Raw genomic sequence first — 22,354 nt, forward strand, 5'->3', positions numbered from 1 at the left:
CTTTGCTGTTTCTTCTTATGGTGAACGACTTACCGACAGTTCTTGGGCATGCACAGTATCTCCTTTACGCAGACGATCTTAAGTTATACACTGAAGTTCGATCAGAAGCAGACTGCATGGCGATCCAGGAGGATGTTCGTGCGATACATGAATGGAGTACAGCAAATGACATGGAATTTAACATATCTAAATGTTACATAATGAGTTTTGGATACTGAGATACCCGATTTTATTTAACTACACAATTGGGAACACTTCACTTGCCAGAACTTTAATAATGAAAGATCTGGGTGTCACATTTGACCAACAGCTCACCTTTAAAGATCATATAACAACCGTTGCAAAGGAATCCTTCCAGCGGTTGGGATTTGTCTTGAGAAATGCACGCAATTTTAAAACAGAATGTGTCTTTCGCCTTCTATATAGATGTTCTAGTTCGCAGTAAATTAGAAGCAAGCTCATGTGTTTGGAACCCCCATTATTCCACCTATGACAGGCTACTTGAAAAGGTCCAAAAAACTTCAGCATTCCTCCTGGGCTGCCTTAGTTACAACTCGCTTAAGACCAGGAGAGTGAATGATCAATTAGTCATGGCATGCAAAATAATCCGAGGTCTGACTGATGCTCCGCAACTACATGATGAGCTGGCCAGGCTCTATACTCCAGACAACTATTGCCGATCCCGGAAGCACAGTCTCCTTGCTGTCCCTTTCTGTCGGACAGTTGCACGGGACAGCTCCCCCATTCCGCGCACCCTCACTTCCCTCAATGCGCTCCTGGAAGCCTTTCCTGACTTTGACTTATTTGCGGATGCATGGAAGGAAGTCTTGAATGTTCGCCTGAGGTTCAGTGAGACACTTTGACTACATTTACGATGTTACAAATAGGAATTATTATTGTTATTATCATTTTATTATTATTTTTCTGCTATTATTATTAAGAATTGTTCTATTTGACTAATCCATTATCTTATTTTTTTTAAGACGACGATTGACAACGGTTGAGACGACTTTGATTCGTGTGTTGTATCAACATCTGTGTTAAAATTTTCTTATTACTTTTGACATTGTTTAAATTTTATTGTTAATTGAATTTAATGTTATTTTTAATTTTATTTGTAAACAATATTATATTCTGTGTTAATAAGTGTAATTGGTTATAGGCCGTTCTTGTTAACAATAAATAAATTAATAAATAAATACAATTTTAAAAGGGATATAATATATTATCCTTAAGAGGTAGACATATGCCACCGCGGACTTTTCTGAGGACCTTTATAAGATACACAATTCCACAATACATTACTTTGTTATTTCATTTAAGTGTTTAGGCAGCGTTATCGTTGAAAGCTCCCAGACAGCTTATTTTTTGCGACACCTCCAACAAATATCATTATTGCATACATACTTGTATTGTAAACATAACAAATTATATACTAAAACCTTCCTCGAGAACCACGCTATCCATTAGTGAAAACAGCGTGAGTATCGGTTGAGTAGTTTTTGAGTTCATCGCGAACAGATTGACGTGACGGAGGACTTTATTTTATAATATGAAGTGATGATGTCAAAATATTCTTTATTTCCTCGTAAATATTCATTTTATAATTGAACTAGTTAGGATATTATACATGGTTTTATGTTAATATTTTTATTAAAAATTGTATTCTCTTTTGCCGTATAGGCCAGGGTGTCATAACTCATGTGCAGTGGTAGGGACGGCTGGTTGAAGTTACCAAGAGCATTTTTGACAACGCCCAGAACTTAAGAGTTCCAGTCGGGGAGTTTAAAAGCTGCTTGCCGATTTTGACTCTAGAATTCGCACGGGCGATTCGCCGCTTAAATATACATAATGATACAAAGCAAGTAAGACTTAAAACACTTAATAGAAGCCAAGCTGAAGGACATTCATGATTTTAAAGTGTATGATATTTAAAATATTGTAGTTTCTATAGCGTATAAATGTACTCCTTCAAAATGAACATTTAAGAAATTTCGAAAACAAAATGAACTTTCCTACACAAAAAATATTCGATAGAAGAGAAGCAAGAAAAGTAGTGATACAACTTTAGTTAATACTGGCTTAATGGATACGAATTAAGCTTTTATTTTATTGTCTCGCTTAGTTTCGTTCATGAATTGTATTAAATATAAATAGATTGTAATAAATCAACGTAGCTCCAATGTATTTTTTAGTAATCACTAGAAAATATGGCCACATTCTGATATAACTTCTCAAGTAATGTTATAAATATGAATGTAAGTTTCATTGTTACACTTTCACGCGTAAACCACTGAATCGATTTTGATGAAATTTAATACAGAGATAGACTAGAGCTTGGATAGGACATATACTACGTTTGATTATGGAATTACATGTATAGGTTTAAATATGGGATGGAAGTTTGTATGGGAATTCGTCATTTTTTGAGATAAAGCAGAAACTTTGCATTTAGGCATTTGATATGTAGTAATTTATAAACATTTGTTCGAGCATTTTTGAAACTTCGACCTACATGGGGATGAAAGAGGGTATTACATTAGATAAATACTAATAAAGAGACTCCACAATGACAAAGGATATCCGCTGTATCATAAAAGAGCACCACCAGCAGAGGAAGGAGCAGTTTGTGTGTGTATTATTTGAAAAGTATCCTTAAAATGAAAATGCTGCCCAAAGTAACTATTCCACGTGAACGAAGTCGCGAGTAAAAGCTAGTATAATATTAGTGTAAGTTTTTATGGAAGAGAGAGAAGGAAAAATGGACGTTTGGCCTTTTAGGTTTACCCTTTTTATACTATTTTTAGTGTCGAGTCATACTGGCAACAACGCGCAAGTAAGGTTCTGCAACCATAGAACCAAGAGATAGCCCTGGAGAACTCCAGCGTGCATGGCGGTTTGAGTTCGATCAATATCGTTTTAAAACGACCTGTATGTTGCGCCCAGTGAGTAAGCTGGTGGTCTATTTGAAAAAAACTCTTGGGAACTCCAAATCATGAATGTTCCGAGAAAAGTGCCTAATGCTATACTCAATCTAAAGTCTTTTATTTTATTAATTCTTAGGGTTTTGTAGCCAAATGACAAAAACGGAAGCGGAACCCTTATACATTCGTCATGTCCGACTGTCGACTGCCCGTCGGTATGTCACATGCACTTTTTTCCGAAACTATAAGAACTATACTGTTGAAACTTGGTAACAAGATATATTCTGTGAACGGCATAAAGATTTTCACATAAAAAAAAGAAAATACAATAAATTTTGGGGGTACTGCAATACTTAGAACTGAAACTCAAAAGTGTTTTAAGCCCGTACGTGCTGGTTTTTTTTGGATTTATGGTTAGGTCTTCAAAAATGATCCAATATCATTTTTTTCTACACCGAATAATTTGCGCGACAGACACTTCCAAAATGGTAAAATGTGCCCCCCCCTCCCCCTGTAACTTCTAAAATAAGAAAGAGTTTTTAGAATGGACGAATATATTATCTGGTAAGAAATTTTTAGTACAGGTACAGCAGACCACCAAATTCTGAGGCCTAAATAGAGGGAGTAAGTAATCGGGCCGTCTGCCTTATTATATATTTCGGTGTATTTTTCTAACCGAATAGATTCTTAATAAATAATCGGACGAATAAAGTTAACTTCAATTTAATGAGGTTAAGTATATATATTAAATGAAGTATAGTATATTAAATATAGTAAAAAAATACATTTCGAAATTTTGTGTTAGTTAAAAGTTTGACTTACATAATTGTAACGTTAAATTAATAAAAAAATATTTTCTTAATAACTAATGACACTGAACTGAACTGAAAATTAATTAATAACACATGTTTTGGTTCTTTACTAAATAAAGAATTTGATTGATTGATTGATTACAGTACTATCATATTTAAAATAATAGAATAATCACAATATAATATAGTGTGGTATCACCACTTAAAACAAAAATACATGAACATATAACCTTATTTAGAAATAAAATTCTGCGGCTTTACCATATGGAAAACTATGAAAGTTATGCGGTGTTTCTGGGACGAAAGGACGCGACGGTTCCTTCAAAAAAGCGCGTGAGGAATCGAGCAGAGCTAGGTTACCTCTCTAGCACAAGATGGCCATACTTTTAATTTGGAATTAGAAGCTTTTTTATTGTAATAAATACATACATAATTTTCTCTAGTAATTTTTAAAACAATTTAGAATCATATATGTGAAAACTAGTTAATGGCTTTTAGTTACACAACTAGATGTCAACATAGTTATAAATAGCTGTAAGTTTTCTTAATAAATAAATAAATAATACAGTTTTCTTTACAAAACTAACAAAAATTTGTCAGGTTAATTTGGTGTACAATTAATAAATTTCGGTACAATTTAAGATTGAATGATTAGGATGGCTCCAACTGTCAAAGTTAGAGGTATTTTGGTGATTTTTTTTCGTTCTGACTGTAAAAAATAAATGAATTGTATTCTCACATTCAGTAGACATAATATTATTGCTACGTGAAAACTCGCAGCAAAAACGCTATTTGCTGCGAGCGTGAAGCAAAGTGATTTTATCTTATCGAAATTGAGATTTATAAATTTTGCTATTGCCTTTTTAAAGACAATATTTAATATAAATACTAGTAATGATATTTATAATAAACATTGTTAAACATTATCTTAATTGTTTCTCTCGCATATAACCTATAACACTTTTCTCGTAAGCCGAGGTGAAAAGTTGTATGTTTCACATGAGAGCAATTTTTTTTTGTCTCGTGCCTTTAAATCACTACCTCAGTAGTCTATATTAAAATCATTTGCTACGCTCGTGATTCAATTCTAGACTACTTCGCCAATTCGTGATTTAAAGTCAGCATTCGCAGCAAAAAATAACTTGCTCTCTTGTTGAACAAATAACTATTTTTGCAGAAATATAAGTTTTATATAAACCGTCAAGAAATGGTCGCAGCTATGTGCTATTTTGACGATGTCTCGGGATAGCCTTAAGGGCCGGCAAAGCTCGAGTAATTTCTCTCGTGTTGCAACAGAATGTTTGCGGTGGTGATCACTTAACATCAGGTGACACGTCTGCTCATTTGTCCTCCTCGTTCATTAAAAAATTCATATAATTCTTTCGATCACTTACAATATTTAGCCATCAATCACTTCAACAGGTATATAAATCCCCAACCAACAATAAAGCAAATCTTTACCCTTACTTTGGGTAATTCCAAGTCAGTTGCGAGTATCCGAGCCGAAAATTGTTCATTAATATAATGTGAGTATAGTTGTCTGCTCGTTGGATTTAAGTGGATCAAATAGTAGTATTTTAAAAGTAATTTATTTATTAATAAACACTTAAAGGCCGGAAAAGCCCCTGTGATTCCTCTGATGTTGCAGGAGAACGTGGGCGGCGGTGATCACTTAATACCCGTACGGTCGTTTGTTCTCTCAAAACTCTTTTGTCCAAATATTTCTAAATTGTTTTTAAAGGCATAATAGTGTATCACTTTGTAAAAAGTGTGATTTTAAAGGAACGTACAGAGGACGTTAAAAGGAATCATTATAGGAATTTCGCTGTCTGACTTTTCGTGTTTCAGCTCTTTTACAAGCTTTTATTTAGAGAGCCAACACACTCAGCGGTCAGTGCGTGCTGTGCTGTGCATTCATATCCCAGAATTCATTAGATGTCCGCATCGTGTGCTGGCTGCCGCGGCCATTTGCACCCGTGCGTAAGAAGCTTTTGTCTCTCTGAACAGAACTCTCGAATATATCGAACAATAGATTTCATGATCGGATGACATATTCGAAGAAGAAATTAAGTCGATTGACAATCAACCGGTAAATTATAATATCAATGCTTGGATATACAATAATTAACATATATGTAAGGAATTTTATTTATTAATTAAAATTCCTTCATACGTACATTTTGCACTTAGCTTATGAGCAAACAATAAAAATTCGTCATGAAAAATGCTTACACATTACACAAACAGATGTTCTCGTGAAATACAACGCTGTGTTACGGTTGACTAGGAAATTATGGCTTCCCCAGACACACGGCGGCGCGGCGTTATGACTTGCGGTAATCATCATTATTTAACCTCGAGTCCTTTTGACTGAGGATACATTTTACAAACCTTTATAACAAGTTCGAAAAGAATGTTTACGGAATGATACGAATTTTTAGTTAAAAAATTGTGATCTATGAATCCGAATAAGGTCTATATCGAGAGCACAAAATAGTGCGCAGAATTGAAATACACAAAAGTACATAATACTATTTAAAAATTATGAAAGCTATAAGTCTAAAAATCTTCTTTCCCTTGTTCTTTTGGGTTTGTAACGTTTGTAGGTCTCTCCCTGCTTATCATAAAAATAAAATATTATTTGGTTTGAATTACTTGTCAACTTTATAGATATTCGAAGCTTAGACTGAAATTTTAAAATACCTGTACCTATAGTCGTACAATAACAAAAATGATAAAAACAATTTTAATAATCCATGGTACACAAAGTATTTGACAAAAATAGCTTTTAAATAAAAGCCACTAAGCTTATTTTGAATTTCTTTATAATTTCTATTATATACAGTGAAATGGTTTTTTTGTGTGACAGTAGCGATTGTTTTGTTTTTGTTATTATTAGTATCGCAAAACCGTACGTATTCTGTGTGTTGTGTTGTCAATATTGGAAGATTCAATATCCAACTAATACAAGAGATACGTCTAGCCTAAATCTCAAAGTTACTGCCAATATTTCCAAGACTTTACGCACGTATGTGTCATGTAGGATTACTTTTATTTCATACTAATATTATTAAGAACGCATAAGGTTATAAGTCTGATTTCATTCAATATATTTCTTTCAATATATTTTGAGTATTATGTACGCTACCCTAGTCAACACGCTCCCTAACTCAGTTACGTTGTTGACGAGAGACTTGTGAACGAGGAGAAATTATATAGGATTATCGAGTAACCCCACGACATCCCATCGTAATCTGTTCCGATTTCTCTAGTTCGTCCAACTTCTCGTCGGTCCGCAGTGTCTTGGCAATGTATTTCGCCAAGGCCAATAGTCTTCGTTTATGGTAGCTTTGCCAAACCCGGGGATTCTTAGCACCCCTGCCACGTCGCATATGTGGCTGCTACCGTGGTCACCACGAGCGGGGCCGCCGGGGAACTGCGGGCCGGGGCATTAGTGTCTGTCAAGTTTGGGAGTTTTTGCCATTATCGCCACGCTTGGCAGGCGGGTTAGCGATCGCAGTAGATGATGTGCTCTTAACGGAAGATGCTGTTGCCCATCTTCCTTTGTTTGTATCCCTTAGCCGCCTCTTACGACATCCTCGGGAGGAGATGGGGTGGTGCTGTTCTGGTGCGACACCACACACACTAGAAATTTTACTTAAAACTCTAGAATATACATACACTATTATTCTTTTTCATAATATCTTTCTCCTAAAAAGGCATAAAAGGCATAAAAGGCATTTATTTTCTCAAAATTGATTCCTTTAGAATTCTTTTTGATGTCATTTCTTATACTACTAGATACTACTACCGCTTCGGAAACAAATGGCGCTCTGAGAGAGAAGAAGCGGCGCAAGAAACTCTCCCAGCATTCTTTTTTTGCGCTCTTTTCAATAAAAATATACAATATTGTACAGTTGCTATAAAATAATCACAATCTAGTCCCAGGCTGTCCGATCATTTAGATATTCAGCAGTGGAGTAATAGGATTTACGACAGAGCCATTTTTTTATAAAACATTTAAATTTATTTATAGATAATGCCTGAACAGTGGCTGGGACTTTATTGTAGAAGTGTATACATTTACCCTTAAAGCTATTATGTATCTTATGAAGCCTACTAGAATTAGTTACAAGCAATCCCTTATTTCTAGTGTTATAATAATGAAAATCACTATTAAGAGCAAAAAGGTGACGATTTTTGTGAACATATATTAAATTTTCATAAATGTACTGACAATAAACCGTCATAATATTTATTTCTTTAAATTTTTCTTTGAGAGACTGTCTATAACCAAGCTGATATATAGCACGAACAGCTCTCTTTTGCAGAGCAAACACTATATCAATGTCAGCAGCATGACCCCATAGTAATATACCGTACGTCATGATGCTGTGAAAATAACTAAAGTACACTAATCTAGCGGTCGCAACATTCGTGTACTCTCTAATCTTTCTAACTGCATATGCCGCAGAGCTGAGTCTTTCTGCTAGATGGGTAATATGTGGACCCCACTGAAGCTTTTTATCTAACGTGATACCCAGGAAGACCGTAGTGTCCACAAGTTCCAATCTCTGGTCATTTATAAGTACGTTGGTTTGTACCTCCGCTGTGTTTGGTGTAATGAACCGTAAACACTTTGTTTTTTTACTGTTTAAGTGCAGATTATTCGTCTCAAACCAACGCACTATCTTTGAGAGTGCATTGCTTACCTCGTCATCAATATCCGCACGTCGCTTCACTTTAAAAATAAGTGAAGTATCATCAGCAAACAATACAATCTCATGGCTATCATCTACCACAAACGGTAGATCGTTAATATATATAAGAAACAAGAAAGGACCGAGAATAGAACCCTGTGGAACACCTATTCGCACAGGTTTACCCGAAGACCGTTTGCCATTTACATCGACTATCTGAACTCTTTCGCTTAAATATGATTTTAACAGATATAGGGCTCTATTTTTCACTCCATAATGCTTTAGTTTTAGGAGTAAAGTTTCATGGTGGACGCAGTCAAATGCTTTTGACAAATCACAAAAAATGCCCAATGCATCCTGTGACTCTTCCCAGGCGTCAAAGATGTGCTCAATGAGTCTAGTACCCGCATTAATTGTTGATAAACCCCTAGTGAAACCAAACTGATTTTTGTTCATTAATTTACAAAAATGCATTTGTAGCTGTTGAAGCAAAAGTTTTTCAAAAATTTTACTAAAAACAGGCAGCACTGAAATAGGTCTGAAATTAGCAGGGTCAAAAGAACTGCCCGATTTAAACAAAGGTATAACTTTGCTGTATTTCATGAGGTCAGGGAACACACCCTCATCTATGCATACATTAAATATTATTGCTAATTCAGGTGCTATAATGTCAAGTATGTATTTAACAATATTAGTCGAATGGCCCCATAGGTCTTTTGTATTTTTTAGGTTAATTAATTTGAAGATTTTTATTATATCGCTACCTGTAACATACTTAAATTTCAAGTCAGTAGAAGATACTGGTACGTGTAATTTAAGCATATCATATGCTGCTTTTGGCGAAGAGTTGAGGTATTTGGTCGTGACAATCGGGATTTCGGAGAAGTATTTATCAAATTCATTTGCAATTTCTATTTCCGAATTTATAACGCGATTATTAATATTTAAACAGATAGAGGTGTTACGGCAATTCGATCTACCAGTTTCATTATTAATTACACTCCAAGTCGCTTTTACTTTATTATTACTGTTTTTAATTTTATCTGCAATGAAACGTGTTTTCGCTTCATGACAAACTATTTTAAAGAGCTTGGAGTATTTTTTTACATATATTTTAATAAATGTTTTTGAATAGCGTTGAACTAGTAATAAGTTTTAGTTACATAGAGCTAAATTACAAAGAGGCAAATGCATAGACATTACTTCTATTACTATAAACGATCTGTTGAACTGTTTTGCCATGGACCTTTGATAAAATAATATATACATATACTTACTTTAATATTGTGGGTAATCCATCACCTTCCTTAGACATCATAATCTTAGTAAATAACATAGTTCTTATACTTTATCGTACCATCCCACATCATCATCAACATCATCATCAGCCGGAAGACGTCCACTGCTGGACAAAGGCAAATCGGTCGGTTCTGCGCTGTCCTCATCAAACGTATTCCGGCGATCTTAACCAGATCGTCGGTCGATCTTGTGGGCCGCCTACCAACTCTTCCGGTACGTGGTCGCCATTCGAGGACATTACTGCCCAACGGTCATCTGTCCGTCGAACTATGTGCCCTGCCCACTGCCACTTCGCAATTTTCTTTTGGGCTATGTAGGTAACTTTGGTTCTCCTACAGATCTCATCGTTTCTGATATGATCTCGCAGGGAAGCTCCGAAGCCCCATCCTACATATTTATTCAAAATTTTACACGTGTGTACTCGATCGCCTCTTGAATATATTCGGCAATCAAATATAAAAATATCGTTGAGCACAGCGAAAATTGCAAATGCATGGGAGTAATAAACATTGTAGGGCCATAAAACAATGAGTTCACGAATTAACATAAGAAGATTTAATACGAGACTGTTTGTATGATAACTGCTAAGATTTCTTGCTACAATATGAGGGTAGGGAAATTACACTTTATATTTATTTGCATTGTCAGTCATTCGAGCATGAATCTGTGTGTATTTAGATTGCTTTTACACATTTTTTCATATAATTAAGGGGTGAGACGAGCAAGACGTTCAGCTAATGACCCATTACATGGTCAGGGCGTATCAATTACCATAAGCTGCGCCACTCAGGATTCTTGAAAAACTCAAAAATTCTGAGTGGTACTACAATTGCGCTCGTAAACTTGAGACATAAGATGTTAAGTCTAATTTGCTCAATAATTAGACCCTTGAGACAGAAACACAACAAGCAATTGTGTGGTTTTTTGAAACCACGATGCAAGTGAAACATTTTTTCCACAAAATAACATAGGTTGTAATATCAGTATACAGAAAAACAAATTAATATTTTGTGCTTTACATTTTCATAAAAAAAAACCTTTATCAAGTGTGCGCGGTTCGAACCTACTCTTCCACCCGAACGCAATTGCATCCAATATGCGAACTATAGGCGCCGCCCGACCGTCACGCGACATGCAACACACAGACAGACGAAAAAGTTTGAGACGATGTAATAAAAGTTTCAACTTTAATAATTCTAACACATTACTGCTTCACGGCAGAAAAAGGCATCGCTGTGGTACCCATAATCTAGCCTGTACAAAGGATCCTCCTACTGGTAAATATATACTTTTTATTTTAAAATATTTAAACATAATCAATACAGAAATTACTGGATCTCAATAGTAATTAGTTTTAGAAAACATTTTCGCCTAATTTTGGAATAATACTCGGTGGTAATTGAGGGTTCAATCAATGAGAGATTTATCAAAAGTTCGTGAACTCCTTACAAAATAGACCGTACATTTCATCAAATTGAAGGGAAAGAAGCTGAAAGTTCAGAATTTTCGTAATCAACTGAAATCTCTTTAAATACAACATCTGCGATATGGTTTATTGAATTTTATTCAATAAAAATCGTCACTACATCAAGAGAATAATTACCCATTCAAATTCATATTCAAAATAGGATGTGACGTCACTTATTGAAAGTCAAAAAAACTACCACCCATTCCAAAATGAATGCCTCAGGCCTGAGAAGAATGGGCGCAACAAACTCAGCGGGCTTTTTTTTCATCAAAATATATGTTTACAAAAATAAAATTGTACAATTTAACTTAAGTTATGTCATTATATATGTCATTTATGTTATAGTAACCTTTACCACACAAAAGTTTTTTAACAATTCCTTTGTTGTTTGTTATAAAAGCATATACATCGCCCCACAAAAGATTTACTTACTCGACTTAGCCGAGTAGTAGGCATTAAAAGCTTATGTCTGTTCCTGGTGTTAACATTATGGTTATGACAGTTTCTAGCAAATTCACTTATGTGCCTATGAACATACATTACATTATCATGAATATATTGAGAAGCAACATTCCAGAGACTTAAATGATTTAAAAGGAAATCTTCATCTATCCCACGGTTGAACTAAACTAAACAAAATAATATAATTATCATATTTCTACTATATCAGACTTGGCAAACCATCCAGAAATTAGATCAAGCAGAAAATTGAATCATAGCACGAGGGAATGGAGTCTCTAATTGCAAATCTAGGTCTTATGTAAATTGTGGTAATCTCCGAAACTCCGGTGAGGCATTGATAGAAATCGTGGTAATATAATATTCTCTTTTTGAAAAGGGTTCAATTAGAATAACATTAGTGGGACAAAAGTGCGAAATAAGATATTTGAAATGTCATAACTACATTAAAATTAAGAACAGACTGGAAGAAACAAAACTATACAAATTAAAGTTAGCAAAATTTATGAATGATGCATGACTTGAACCCTTGACTTCTCGGGTTCCGTCCGAGCGCTATTTTCAAAGAAGCCCACCGTTCGAGTACGCATGGGTCGTAAACTTTGTATATGATGTTCGACTTTCTGTTGTGACGGGTTCGAGCCCCGCTTCGTTCATAGATTTTGGTTAGAAATTTAATTTGTATAATTAATCCCAGAAGTGGTTATAGCTTTAAAAGTAACAAATTATTCAAATAAAATTAAATATTTTACTGAGGTGGTCGTTTTAGTAAAGAAGATACATTACCTGTGTATCTCTGTGGATGCTGTAGGTAGACCAGCAGCAAGGCTCAACCTGGTTAGAGTCCAGGCCCCAGAACTCCAGCTCCTCTTCGAATAATGGTCCGCACACATTGGTGGGATAGTGAAGTTTCCCAGTTCTGAAAGCAATATTTTTTTTGCAGCCATATTTATACTAGAACAACAATTTTGTGAAGTTTTCGGATAAAAATGAGTTGTAATAGATATTGTGATTTTTTCTTACTATAGAAAATTTATATTATTCAAAACAAAACAATACTTATAACCAATATATATATATATATAATAATTTAATATGATGGCACGAAATAAAAACTATCACTATTAGCAAAATATTACATAAATATTAAAATTATTATATCATCATCATCATCATCAGCCGGAATACGTCCACTGCTGGACAATGGCGTCCCCCAAAGATTTCCATGACGATCGGTCCTGTGTTGCCCTCGTCCAACGTATTCCGGCGATCTTGACCAGATCGTCGGTCCATCTTATGGGGCGTCTACCAACACTGCGTCTTCCGGTCCGTGGTCGCCATTCGAGGACTGTACTGCCCCACCGGCCATCTGTCCGTCGAACTATGTGCCCTGCCCATTGCCACTAAAGTTTCGCAACCATCTGGGCTATGTCAGTGATTTTGGTTCTCCTAATTTCTGATTCGATCTCGCAGATTATTATTTATATTATTTGAATGAATAGTCAATGAAGTTTTTGTTTGTTTGTTTGTTTGAACGTGCTTATTTCTAGATCCACTGATTAATTCTTTTAGTTTGTGATACGGGCATTAAATGGAAGCACGTCTCAACTCAAATATTTTAGTGGAATAAGTCTGAAAAGAAGTGCTGCTGAATTGGTTGAAATGCGCTGGCGGTATCATGGTTAAAGACTTAATTTTGTACAATTATTCTTAATACTAAGCTGAATATATTTCATAATGAAATATCAATACGCACATTAAGTTAATAATATTTTGTACTACGTACCTGTGGAGACGTCAGACCTTGATTTCACCCATTTTAATGCTAGGTTTTGCTTAAAATATGCCTTCGTCTGTATTGAGATACTGTTAAATGACAATAGAACTAAAATTCAATCAATAATCTTTCACCACAAGGTCAACATATCAATTTTAAAACACGCTGAATTGAATTATATTTTGAGGATTTCAGTGGTGTCGATATGTCATCGCGATAACAGCTGGCGATTTATATATAAACATCACTGACCTGTATAAATACCACTGGACAGACTGTTCCTTATTGTTTGAGATCAAATTTTTTGTTCCTATTTGAAGCGCCACTCGCGAGCGTAGAGAACTAATTTTGACGTATCATACAAATGGCTGCGAAGGAACGTACAATACTCTGACAGCATTTTTGCATTTTGAATTAATTTCGTTCGTTTTCCGTGTTATTTATACTTCAAGGATCAACGTTATAAAGTTCCCTTTTTTTTGTAAATAGTTTCCCATCATCTATCGATGTTTGCTGAGGTTGTCTTCACTAGTTTTAGTACCGCAGACTCTCGCTACATGGCTAACAGCGCCAAGATGACGAATATCAAACAAGCACAAAAGCAATTTGACAGCCGCCATTCAAGTGGTATATAGTAGAGGTCAGTGATAAACATTGAATGAATGAGAATGTCAAAGCACTCGACGACTTCATTGTGTACGGAGGAAAACCACGGGATGAAGCTAGTCCTGCTATATCTCAAGAGTTAGAATTAGGGATACAAGCGCTTTTTATTTTAAAAATAAGGCTATTAACGTGATTTAGAGTATCACTCTATCATTCTACCAAAATAGAATGAGATTTATTGCCTATTATTAGCATGCTGTAGAAACGTTACAAGTATCTTATATCAATCAAACATGTAAAGCTGTCAGTCAAGTATATAAATTGTCTAGTCTTGCCATAAATATTCTAAGAAGAAAATAAACTTTTATTTTCTAACCTGGAAACTGGTTATCAATTGAAATATGGTAATATTATTGCCAATCATATGAAATTTTATAGAAAATGTGGGAATGAGAGTCAACATCTTATGTCTCTACGTGACGAGCGCATTTCTAGTGCCGCTCAGGATTTTTGGGTATATCAAGAATCCTGAGGGCACTGCATTGTAATGAGCAGGGCGTATCAACTACCATCAGTTCAACGTTCTGTTCGTTTCATCCTTTATTTTCAACCGACTTCAAAAAAGGAGGAGGTTCTCAATTCATCAGTATGTTTTTTTTATGTTTGTTACCTCAAAACTTTTGACTGCGTGAACCGAATTTGATAATTCTTTTTTTTTATTTAAAAGCAGGTGCTTCCCGTGTGGTCCATAAAACAATAAAAAGCCTTAGATTTGCTATACATACGTATAGCGAAGTGGATGATAAATTTACGAATAACTCAATATCGCGCCAACCAATTTCGATGATTCCTTTTTTATTGGAAAGGATATTATACTTCAAAGATAGTTTGGTAAGAGTTTGGTTAAGTTCTGATTACGGAATCCATGACAAAGTTACGGAACTCTTCAATTCTTAGGAGCAAAGTAAGGATACTCGGCCGAATCTTTTTTATGGTATCCGGATACTTAAGTCATCTGTCATCGTTAGTTAGTGTTACTTCAAATTCATTCAAATCATAAAATAAAAAAAAAATTAACAAAAAAGCAACCGACTTCAAAAATACTGTTTCAAAACAATAGATATGATGTGCACTAAAAAGTATAAAAATAATTGCGTATTTTTATACAATCTAATTAATTAATGTAATTCTAGTTACGATTATTGTAATTTTTGGAGTCGGTGTCATCCATGATAGGTTTCTAACTACATACATAGTCATAGGCGAGATGTGCTTGAGTTGGGAGGAGGCGAGAGGCGAGAGCGAGACGCGGCGGAAGGATACCGATTACAAAAATGACAATAATTGTAACTAGAATTAGATTATTAATAATAATAATTTATTATGTATTTATTATCTGATTAATTAATTAGATTGTATAAAAATACCAAATAACAATTGGACCACACGCGAAGCACCAGCATTCAAATAAAAGAAGAATTATAAAATTCGTTTCACCCAGTCAAAAGTTTTGAGGTTACAAACATAAAAAAAACATACTGACGAATTGAGAACCTCCTCCTTTTTTTTATAAAATAGCCCTGCTATAATTGTTTGACAATTATAATCCCCCTCAACCCTCAAAAATTTGGTCTATCGCGCTTCCATGACTTTTTTTTGGGTTTCTTGAATAGTGTAACACCGGAAGTAAGGGATTGCTTGTATCTCATCCTAGGAGTCTTTATAAGGTACATAATAGCTTTAAGGGTTAATGTATCCACTTTTATAATAAAGTCCCAGACACTGTTTAGGCATTATCTATAAATACATTTAACTATTTTATTAAAAAATGTCTCCGTCATAAATCCTATACTCCACAACTGAATAACTAAGTGATCGGACAGCCTGTGACTAGATTATGATTATTTTATAGCAATTGCAATTACAATACAGTATTGTATGTTTTATTAAAAAGAGCGCAAAAAAAGAATGCTGAGAGAGTTTCTTGCGCCACTTCTTCTCTCTCAGAGCGCAATTTGTTTTCGTAGCGGTATTAGTGTCTAGTATATTAGAAATGACATCAAAGAGAATTCTAAACGAACCAATATTGAGAAATTAGTCCCAGTCGTTATGACAATAAATAATAAAAACCAAGCTGATGGTGAAAACCAAAAGGAGTGTAATTATTATATAACCAGTGGTTTGGTCATTATCAATGAGATAATACACTGAAGCTCTTCAAATTTGACTTTGACTTTGACTTTCACCATCACGTGAACGTTTAGGCAATCCAGCTCCTTGACAACACTAATATAGTAAGAATACTTAAACGAACAAAACCATTTGAGTTAGTGTAGTGCTAGTGAATTAGTTTAATACAATATAAAATAGTGATATTATAACAGACACATGATAAAGTGATAGAATTAATAGAGACATTATGAAATCGGTTAATGGACCCATTCAAATTCAAATTCAAATATTTTTATTCAAAATAGGATGTGGAATCACTTATTGAAAGTCAAAAAACTACCACCCATTCCAAAATGAATGCTTCAGGCCTGAATGGGCGCAACAAACTCAGCGGGCTTTTTTTTTTCATCAAAAATATGTTTTACAATTAAAGTAACATTTACAAAGTAACATTGTACAATTAAACTTATTATTTAATAGCCAGAGGGCGGTCGCTCCATTCCCATTCTGTGGAATCATTAAGAAAGTCATTTATGTCATAGTAACCTTTACCACACAAACGTTTTTTAACAATTCTTTTGAATAACGTAATACTTTTGTTTTGAACATTCTCTGGGATCCTGTTGTAAAAGCATATACATCGCCCCACAAAAGACTTGTTAACTCTACTTAGTCGAGTAGTAGGCATTATAAGCTTATGTCTGGTCCTGGTGTTACCATTATGTTTATGACAGTTTCAGGCAAATTCACTTATGTGCCTTTGAACATACATTACATTATCAAGAATATATTGAGAAGCAACAGTCAAGATGTTAATTTCTTTGAATTTTGCTCTCAATGATTCCTTAGGACCTAGGTTATAAATTCTTTGTTTAATCTATCTAGCAGTTTAAGTTAAAGCAGAATTACTTATTAGTCTAAGTTAAGGCTAGATTGTAATGCAAGTGGGACAACATTATAATAACTATAATATTATGTTCCCAAGTGGAAAAAATAGTAATTGTAAAGAACAAGGATATCAATAAAAGTAGACGTATAAATTTTCGTACGTTTATATTGTCAATGAAGAAATTTAAATGAATAATCAAGAAGATATCCAACTTATTAGCAAGGCTGTCTGTCGCTTTGGCTTAATGTTAAATCAGTCTTAATTAAGTGAAATTGCCTCAAGGGAGACTAGCTTAGATATGTACTTAGTCCGGCAATTAAGTTACGCTTATTAATTTAAACGGTGAATCATATAAAATTGAAATATGATGATTTAAATATAGCATTCGATAAGTTATTGCTAGTAACACCTACTGTATACGTTTATATTATTGATTCACAGAGCAAACAATTTAGTCAATCAACTGAGTGGTCACGGTGATATTACGACCACAACATAAAATTATTGGCTGGTTTTAATCACAAATAAAATAACTAAAAAACTTAAATACTGTATACAACCGCTGAATAAATAACTAAATGATGATCACCTGCTATCAAGTGAGTCCGACGATCGTCAAATTATTTTGCAAAATAAAAAAATATATATTATTGGGTAAAAACGTTAGATAATGCAATGCTCGTTTCTATGTCAGTAATTAGCGAAAGGGCTCATCAAATATTATAAACTCGTACCTTCAAGATTTAGTCTATTACAATTAAATTTTTTGCTTCATCATCATCACCAACCGGAAGACGTCAACAGCTGGACAAAGGCCTCCCGCAAAGATTTCCATGACGATCGATCCTGCGCTGTCCTGCTATCAAACGTATTCGGGCGATCTTGACCAGATCGTCGGTCCATCTTGTGGGGGGCCTACCAACACTGCGTCCTCCGGTACGTGGTCGCCATTCAAGGACTTTACTGACCTAACGGCCTTCTGCAAAATTTGGCTGGCTAGTAAATAAAAAAAATTATACGTACTATATAGAAATGTATCTAGACAACTTAAAATGTTCGCATTTGGCTGCGTAGTGGTCGTTATATTTCTTGTATATGAATCAAATTAAATCAAATCTGTCTGTGTAAAAATGGTCGCAACCGAGGGTTGTTAGCTAAAGATTGCATAGAGTGAAAGGGGATTACCGCGCTCTACCATAAGTCCGACAAGAACGGGGATTGTCAGCCATGACACTTTTTTAAGCCAGTGTTTTAAATTGAACAGCACTTCCTCCTTGTAATGTTTTCGAGCTCAGTTTTTAAAACACAGCGTTTTTCTATTTAATTTAATAATATATAGAAGCTCCTTCCCTCATGATACCGGCTAGATTATGAGTATCACAACGGCGCCTATATCTGCCGTGAAGCAGTACTGTGTAAGCATCACTGTGTTTCAGTCTGAAGGACGCCGTAGCTAGTGAAATTACTGGGCAAATGAGACTCAACATCTTATGTCTCAAGGAGACGAGCGCAATTGTAGTGCTGCTCTGAATTTTTAGGTTTTTCAAGAATCCTGAGCGGCACTGCATTGGAGGATCCGTAGCTACTACGTAAGTCGGTACTTCCTAGAAGCTGATCTAATTCCTAGCCAACAGATATGTTTGAAGCGTTTAAGCAAAAAGTGAACTATAATTGTACTCGTAATGGGCAGGGCATATCAATTACCATCAGCTGAACGTCCTGCTCGTCTCGTCTCTTATTTTCATAAGAATAAAAAACATTGACACCTACTTGTCCTACGCTGCACCGTAGCCGTAGTAGGTGATTGAATTTTTTTATTGAATTATTTTAAATAAATAAAATGTTTTATTTAAAATTTCAACTATTACTTTATTTTTTAGACTTTTTTAAAGATTAAGGTTAAGTAGTTCTGCCGGATGTTCATTTATTGACACCATTGTAGAGTGACGCTGTATATGACCCGATCGATTTTGATGCTGTAATACAGTCGTCGCCCAAGTATCTTTGATTCGTTTCAATCAGTCCAAGTAACTAACCCTTACCTACATGACCGTTTGTTACGTATTAACTTCAAGCCGATCCCTGCTCCGACACCAAGCAGACTGCACCATACACTTAATATACACCTAAATAGGTTGTATGCATGTAACTTATATTTAGTTGAAAAGTTGTTTATTTTTTATTATTGACTTTATTTTAAATACATTTATTCTTGTCAAATTTTTGCTGAATAATATATATATTAAATAAATAAAAGTGCATGAAATACGCGCAAAATATATAACATCGAAACACAATACCACACAGTGTGACGTCAAAGTATAGATTAACAAAAGGTATGGTTCCTAGACATTATTTTCAGTGGTTAGCGATATATTAAATTTTATGTTGTTTTTTTTTATTATTCAATGATCTGTATAATTATTATTTGCAATAACTGAAAGTGGATTTGTTAAAGCGCAATCAGATAATAATCTATAAATAGACGCGTTTGTGATGCTATTTTATAACGCGTTTTTAATTTTTCAAAGCCAGATTTTATTTCTTCGGTATTTAAAAGAATGAAACCTGTAAGGTAATTTTGTGATAGGCAATAAATTTATTAGTACAATATAGATTGTTGATAATATACACACTGAACCCCGAAAATGGCGCGATTGAATAGCCGAAATATATTGGCCGAAAAGAATATTTATTTTTTATTTTAATAAGAATGTTTTTATCAATAATTTGATGTGTTTTATAACTTTGAGGATGTAAATAATCAAATTTAAGATTTTTTTAAATAATGCATATATCCTGAAGTATCGGTTAGCAATTATATTATTAAAACTTTCGTGAGTCACCTCTCCGAGCTCATGTCCGCAGTAAGAGGTGGGACGTTATCGCGAACCCACCACACTCACCCTGATGAAGGACCTCCGAATGGTCCGAAACTAGTCGGTACCGACACCGACAAAAACGTGAGTAAAGCCGTATTAACAGATAATTTAATGCATATATCCTATTTATATTTCTTCTGGTATCTAAGAGAGCTTAGTTGAGGAGTGCACTATGCAGATTCGATATTACACGATAACATATACCAGACAGCATGAGATACTATTATACTCACAGAATCATCCCTAATCGGCTTTCAAGCAATAAGGTCAGCTCAACACAGTTTAACACTCCACTGATCTTGTCTCAAGACATATAAACATAATTGTAACTGCTAGGGTTGTCAAACTATTTCATATTTACGTAGAACGAATGTTTTTTTTTTATTTTATTTATGTACAACATTAAAAAATACTTATAACTAATAATGTTACTTACTATGATTACATAGAGTAAAAATTATCACTTCGAGGTTGTTTACCAAGAGTACTGGCACTATTTTCGCTTTAGATAGCTAGGCTGATCCGTTGGCTGAAATATCTGCCAGCGCTTGGGCTTCCGGTAGCTCTATTGAGACGCATCGATAATATTATCTAACTACTAATACTAATAATATATCAATTACAAATTAGTTGTGTTGTGTCGTATCGGAAGACTTCGCCCATTTTAATAAAAATATAAAAAATAAAATAAATAAAAAATAAAAATTTTGGGACTCGACATCTTATTTTTTATTACTTTAATTAATATTAATTATTAAAAAGATAAACACTCTGTCAAGGTTTCAGTATTTCTTCTCTCTAATTATGGCGACTCATGAGACACAGCCCGCTGCATGTACAATAGGGTTATCACTGGTAAGTTACACTGTAGATGCGAACCCTAAAAAATTACGTTTCGTGTCATTTTCATTTTGTGTCAGTGAAAGGAACGATGCGAAAAGAGAGATACTAAGAAAGTCAAGGGGGTGATAGCTCAGTGTATTTAAACACTAAACATGTGTTTCAGAGATGATTAATATCCAGATTGGTTTTTCTGTTCTCCGATATTGAGGGGCCACAATGCCTTACCTCCTCTCGACTTCTTTATGTAGGAATATCTCAAGAGATAGAAGATAGACTAGATAGATTTTTCAATAAAAATCTAAATATACTAGAGCAAAAAACATAAAATTCAAGTTATGAAAGCCATTTAATTGGGGACTTTAGTGCAGGTTTTTGAAAATGTAAGGGTTTCTTTTTGAAGAGTGTTTCACTCATAATTATCAGGACATATTTTGATTGAAATAAGTTTTAAAAATAAAATAAGCATACAAGTCCTCTTTTAAAAGTGCAAAAACTCTCCTTGTACTAAATGCAATTTTTTACTTTTTACTTATTATTTAAATGTGAATTGCATTATTCTTCTCAATTCTTATTACAACTATTCAGTAGGCTGAAATATGTTTTGTAAATGTGCATTTACAAAAATGAGTGATAGCCCTAGGCTTGCATCGTAAAATACACAGAAAAACCGGTAAAAATACCTATTTCCAAGATAGTTCATAAAAACTTCATACTCCTTGGACATTAGCGTGTAACGAAACGTGAAATTTCTTCGTCGGCGCTTCACCGATAGAAATATTTATCAAGAAAATATTTTATGAAGCGGTTGAAAATATATGAGATATTTCCTCAACTACAACTTTCTTTTGACTTTATACATATGTCAGTAGACAGTGCTTTTGATGTAGGTATAATAATAATAATCATTTATTCAAGAATTATAATATATCGTACAGAATGTTTTGTGCCCTACCCTCTGTGGTAGGATACCCTGAGTTGCAGAGGCTTGGTCTTTCCGAAAGGTAATACATTATTATACATAATTAGCAAACTCATCAAAAAGAGGTAAGTGTGTGTGCGTGTGAGTGTTTACGTGTGTGTGTGTGTTATTTAATGTATGTTCTGATAATACTTGTTAAATGATTTTTTGGGTAATTGGAAATGAAAATGGTATATTTTCTCTGCTTATAATTTCATAAATATAAAACGTCATTACTGTTATATCTTTAATATTGTATATGTATTTAATTCATGAAAAGTGTTAACAAATTCTTCTTCTATTATTACAAATTTATTTCAATGTTCTTATTACGCTACGAAGTATATGAATGGGGCTTTACATAATTACCTTGAAAATAATGTAAGAACGGGGGTTTTAACTCACTCAATGAACATGTTTGGTCGATTGAAAATCCCCACGCCGTAAAGCCTATATATATACATTTTCAACATTTTCAAGTGGCGTATCACACATTGTACATTACAATCTCATCGGACCTTATTTATTAAATCAGTCGTTTTTTTTTATGGAATAGGAGGACAAA

The 22,354-nt window shown here is 34.3% G+C and overlaps 1 protein-coding gene across 3 annotated transcripts in view; it reads right to left on the bottom strand.

Annotated features, from left to right (window-relative positions):
• The window catches only part of LOC126973862 (potassium voltage-gated channel protein Shaw-like), a 226,884-nt gene that overhangs the window by 121,523 nt on the left and 83,007 nt on the right, over positions 1-22,354 (bottom strand). For all 3 annotated transcript variants that reach the window (XM_050821212.1, XM_050821213.1, XM_050821214.1), the window contains exon 3: positions 12,449-12,581. In XM_050821212.1, the coding sequence (XP_050677169.1) occupies positions 12,449-12,581 (133 nt within the window). The remainder of the gene's footprint in view (positions 1-12,448; positions 12,582-22,354) is intronic.

The sequence above is a fragment of the Leptidea sinapis genome, chromosome 30, assembly GCF_905404315.1.
Source record: "Leptidea sinapis chromosome 30, ilLepSina1.1, whole genome shotgun sequence".
Taxonomy (NCBI): Eukaryota; Metazoa; Arthropoda; class Insecta; order Lepidoptera; family Pieridae; genus Leptidea; species Leptidea sinapis.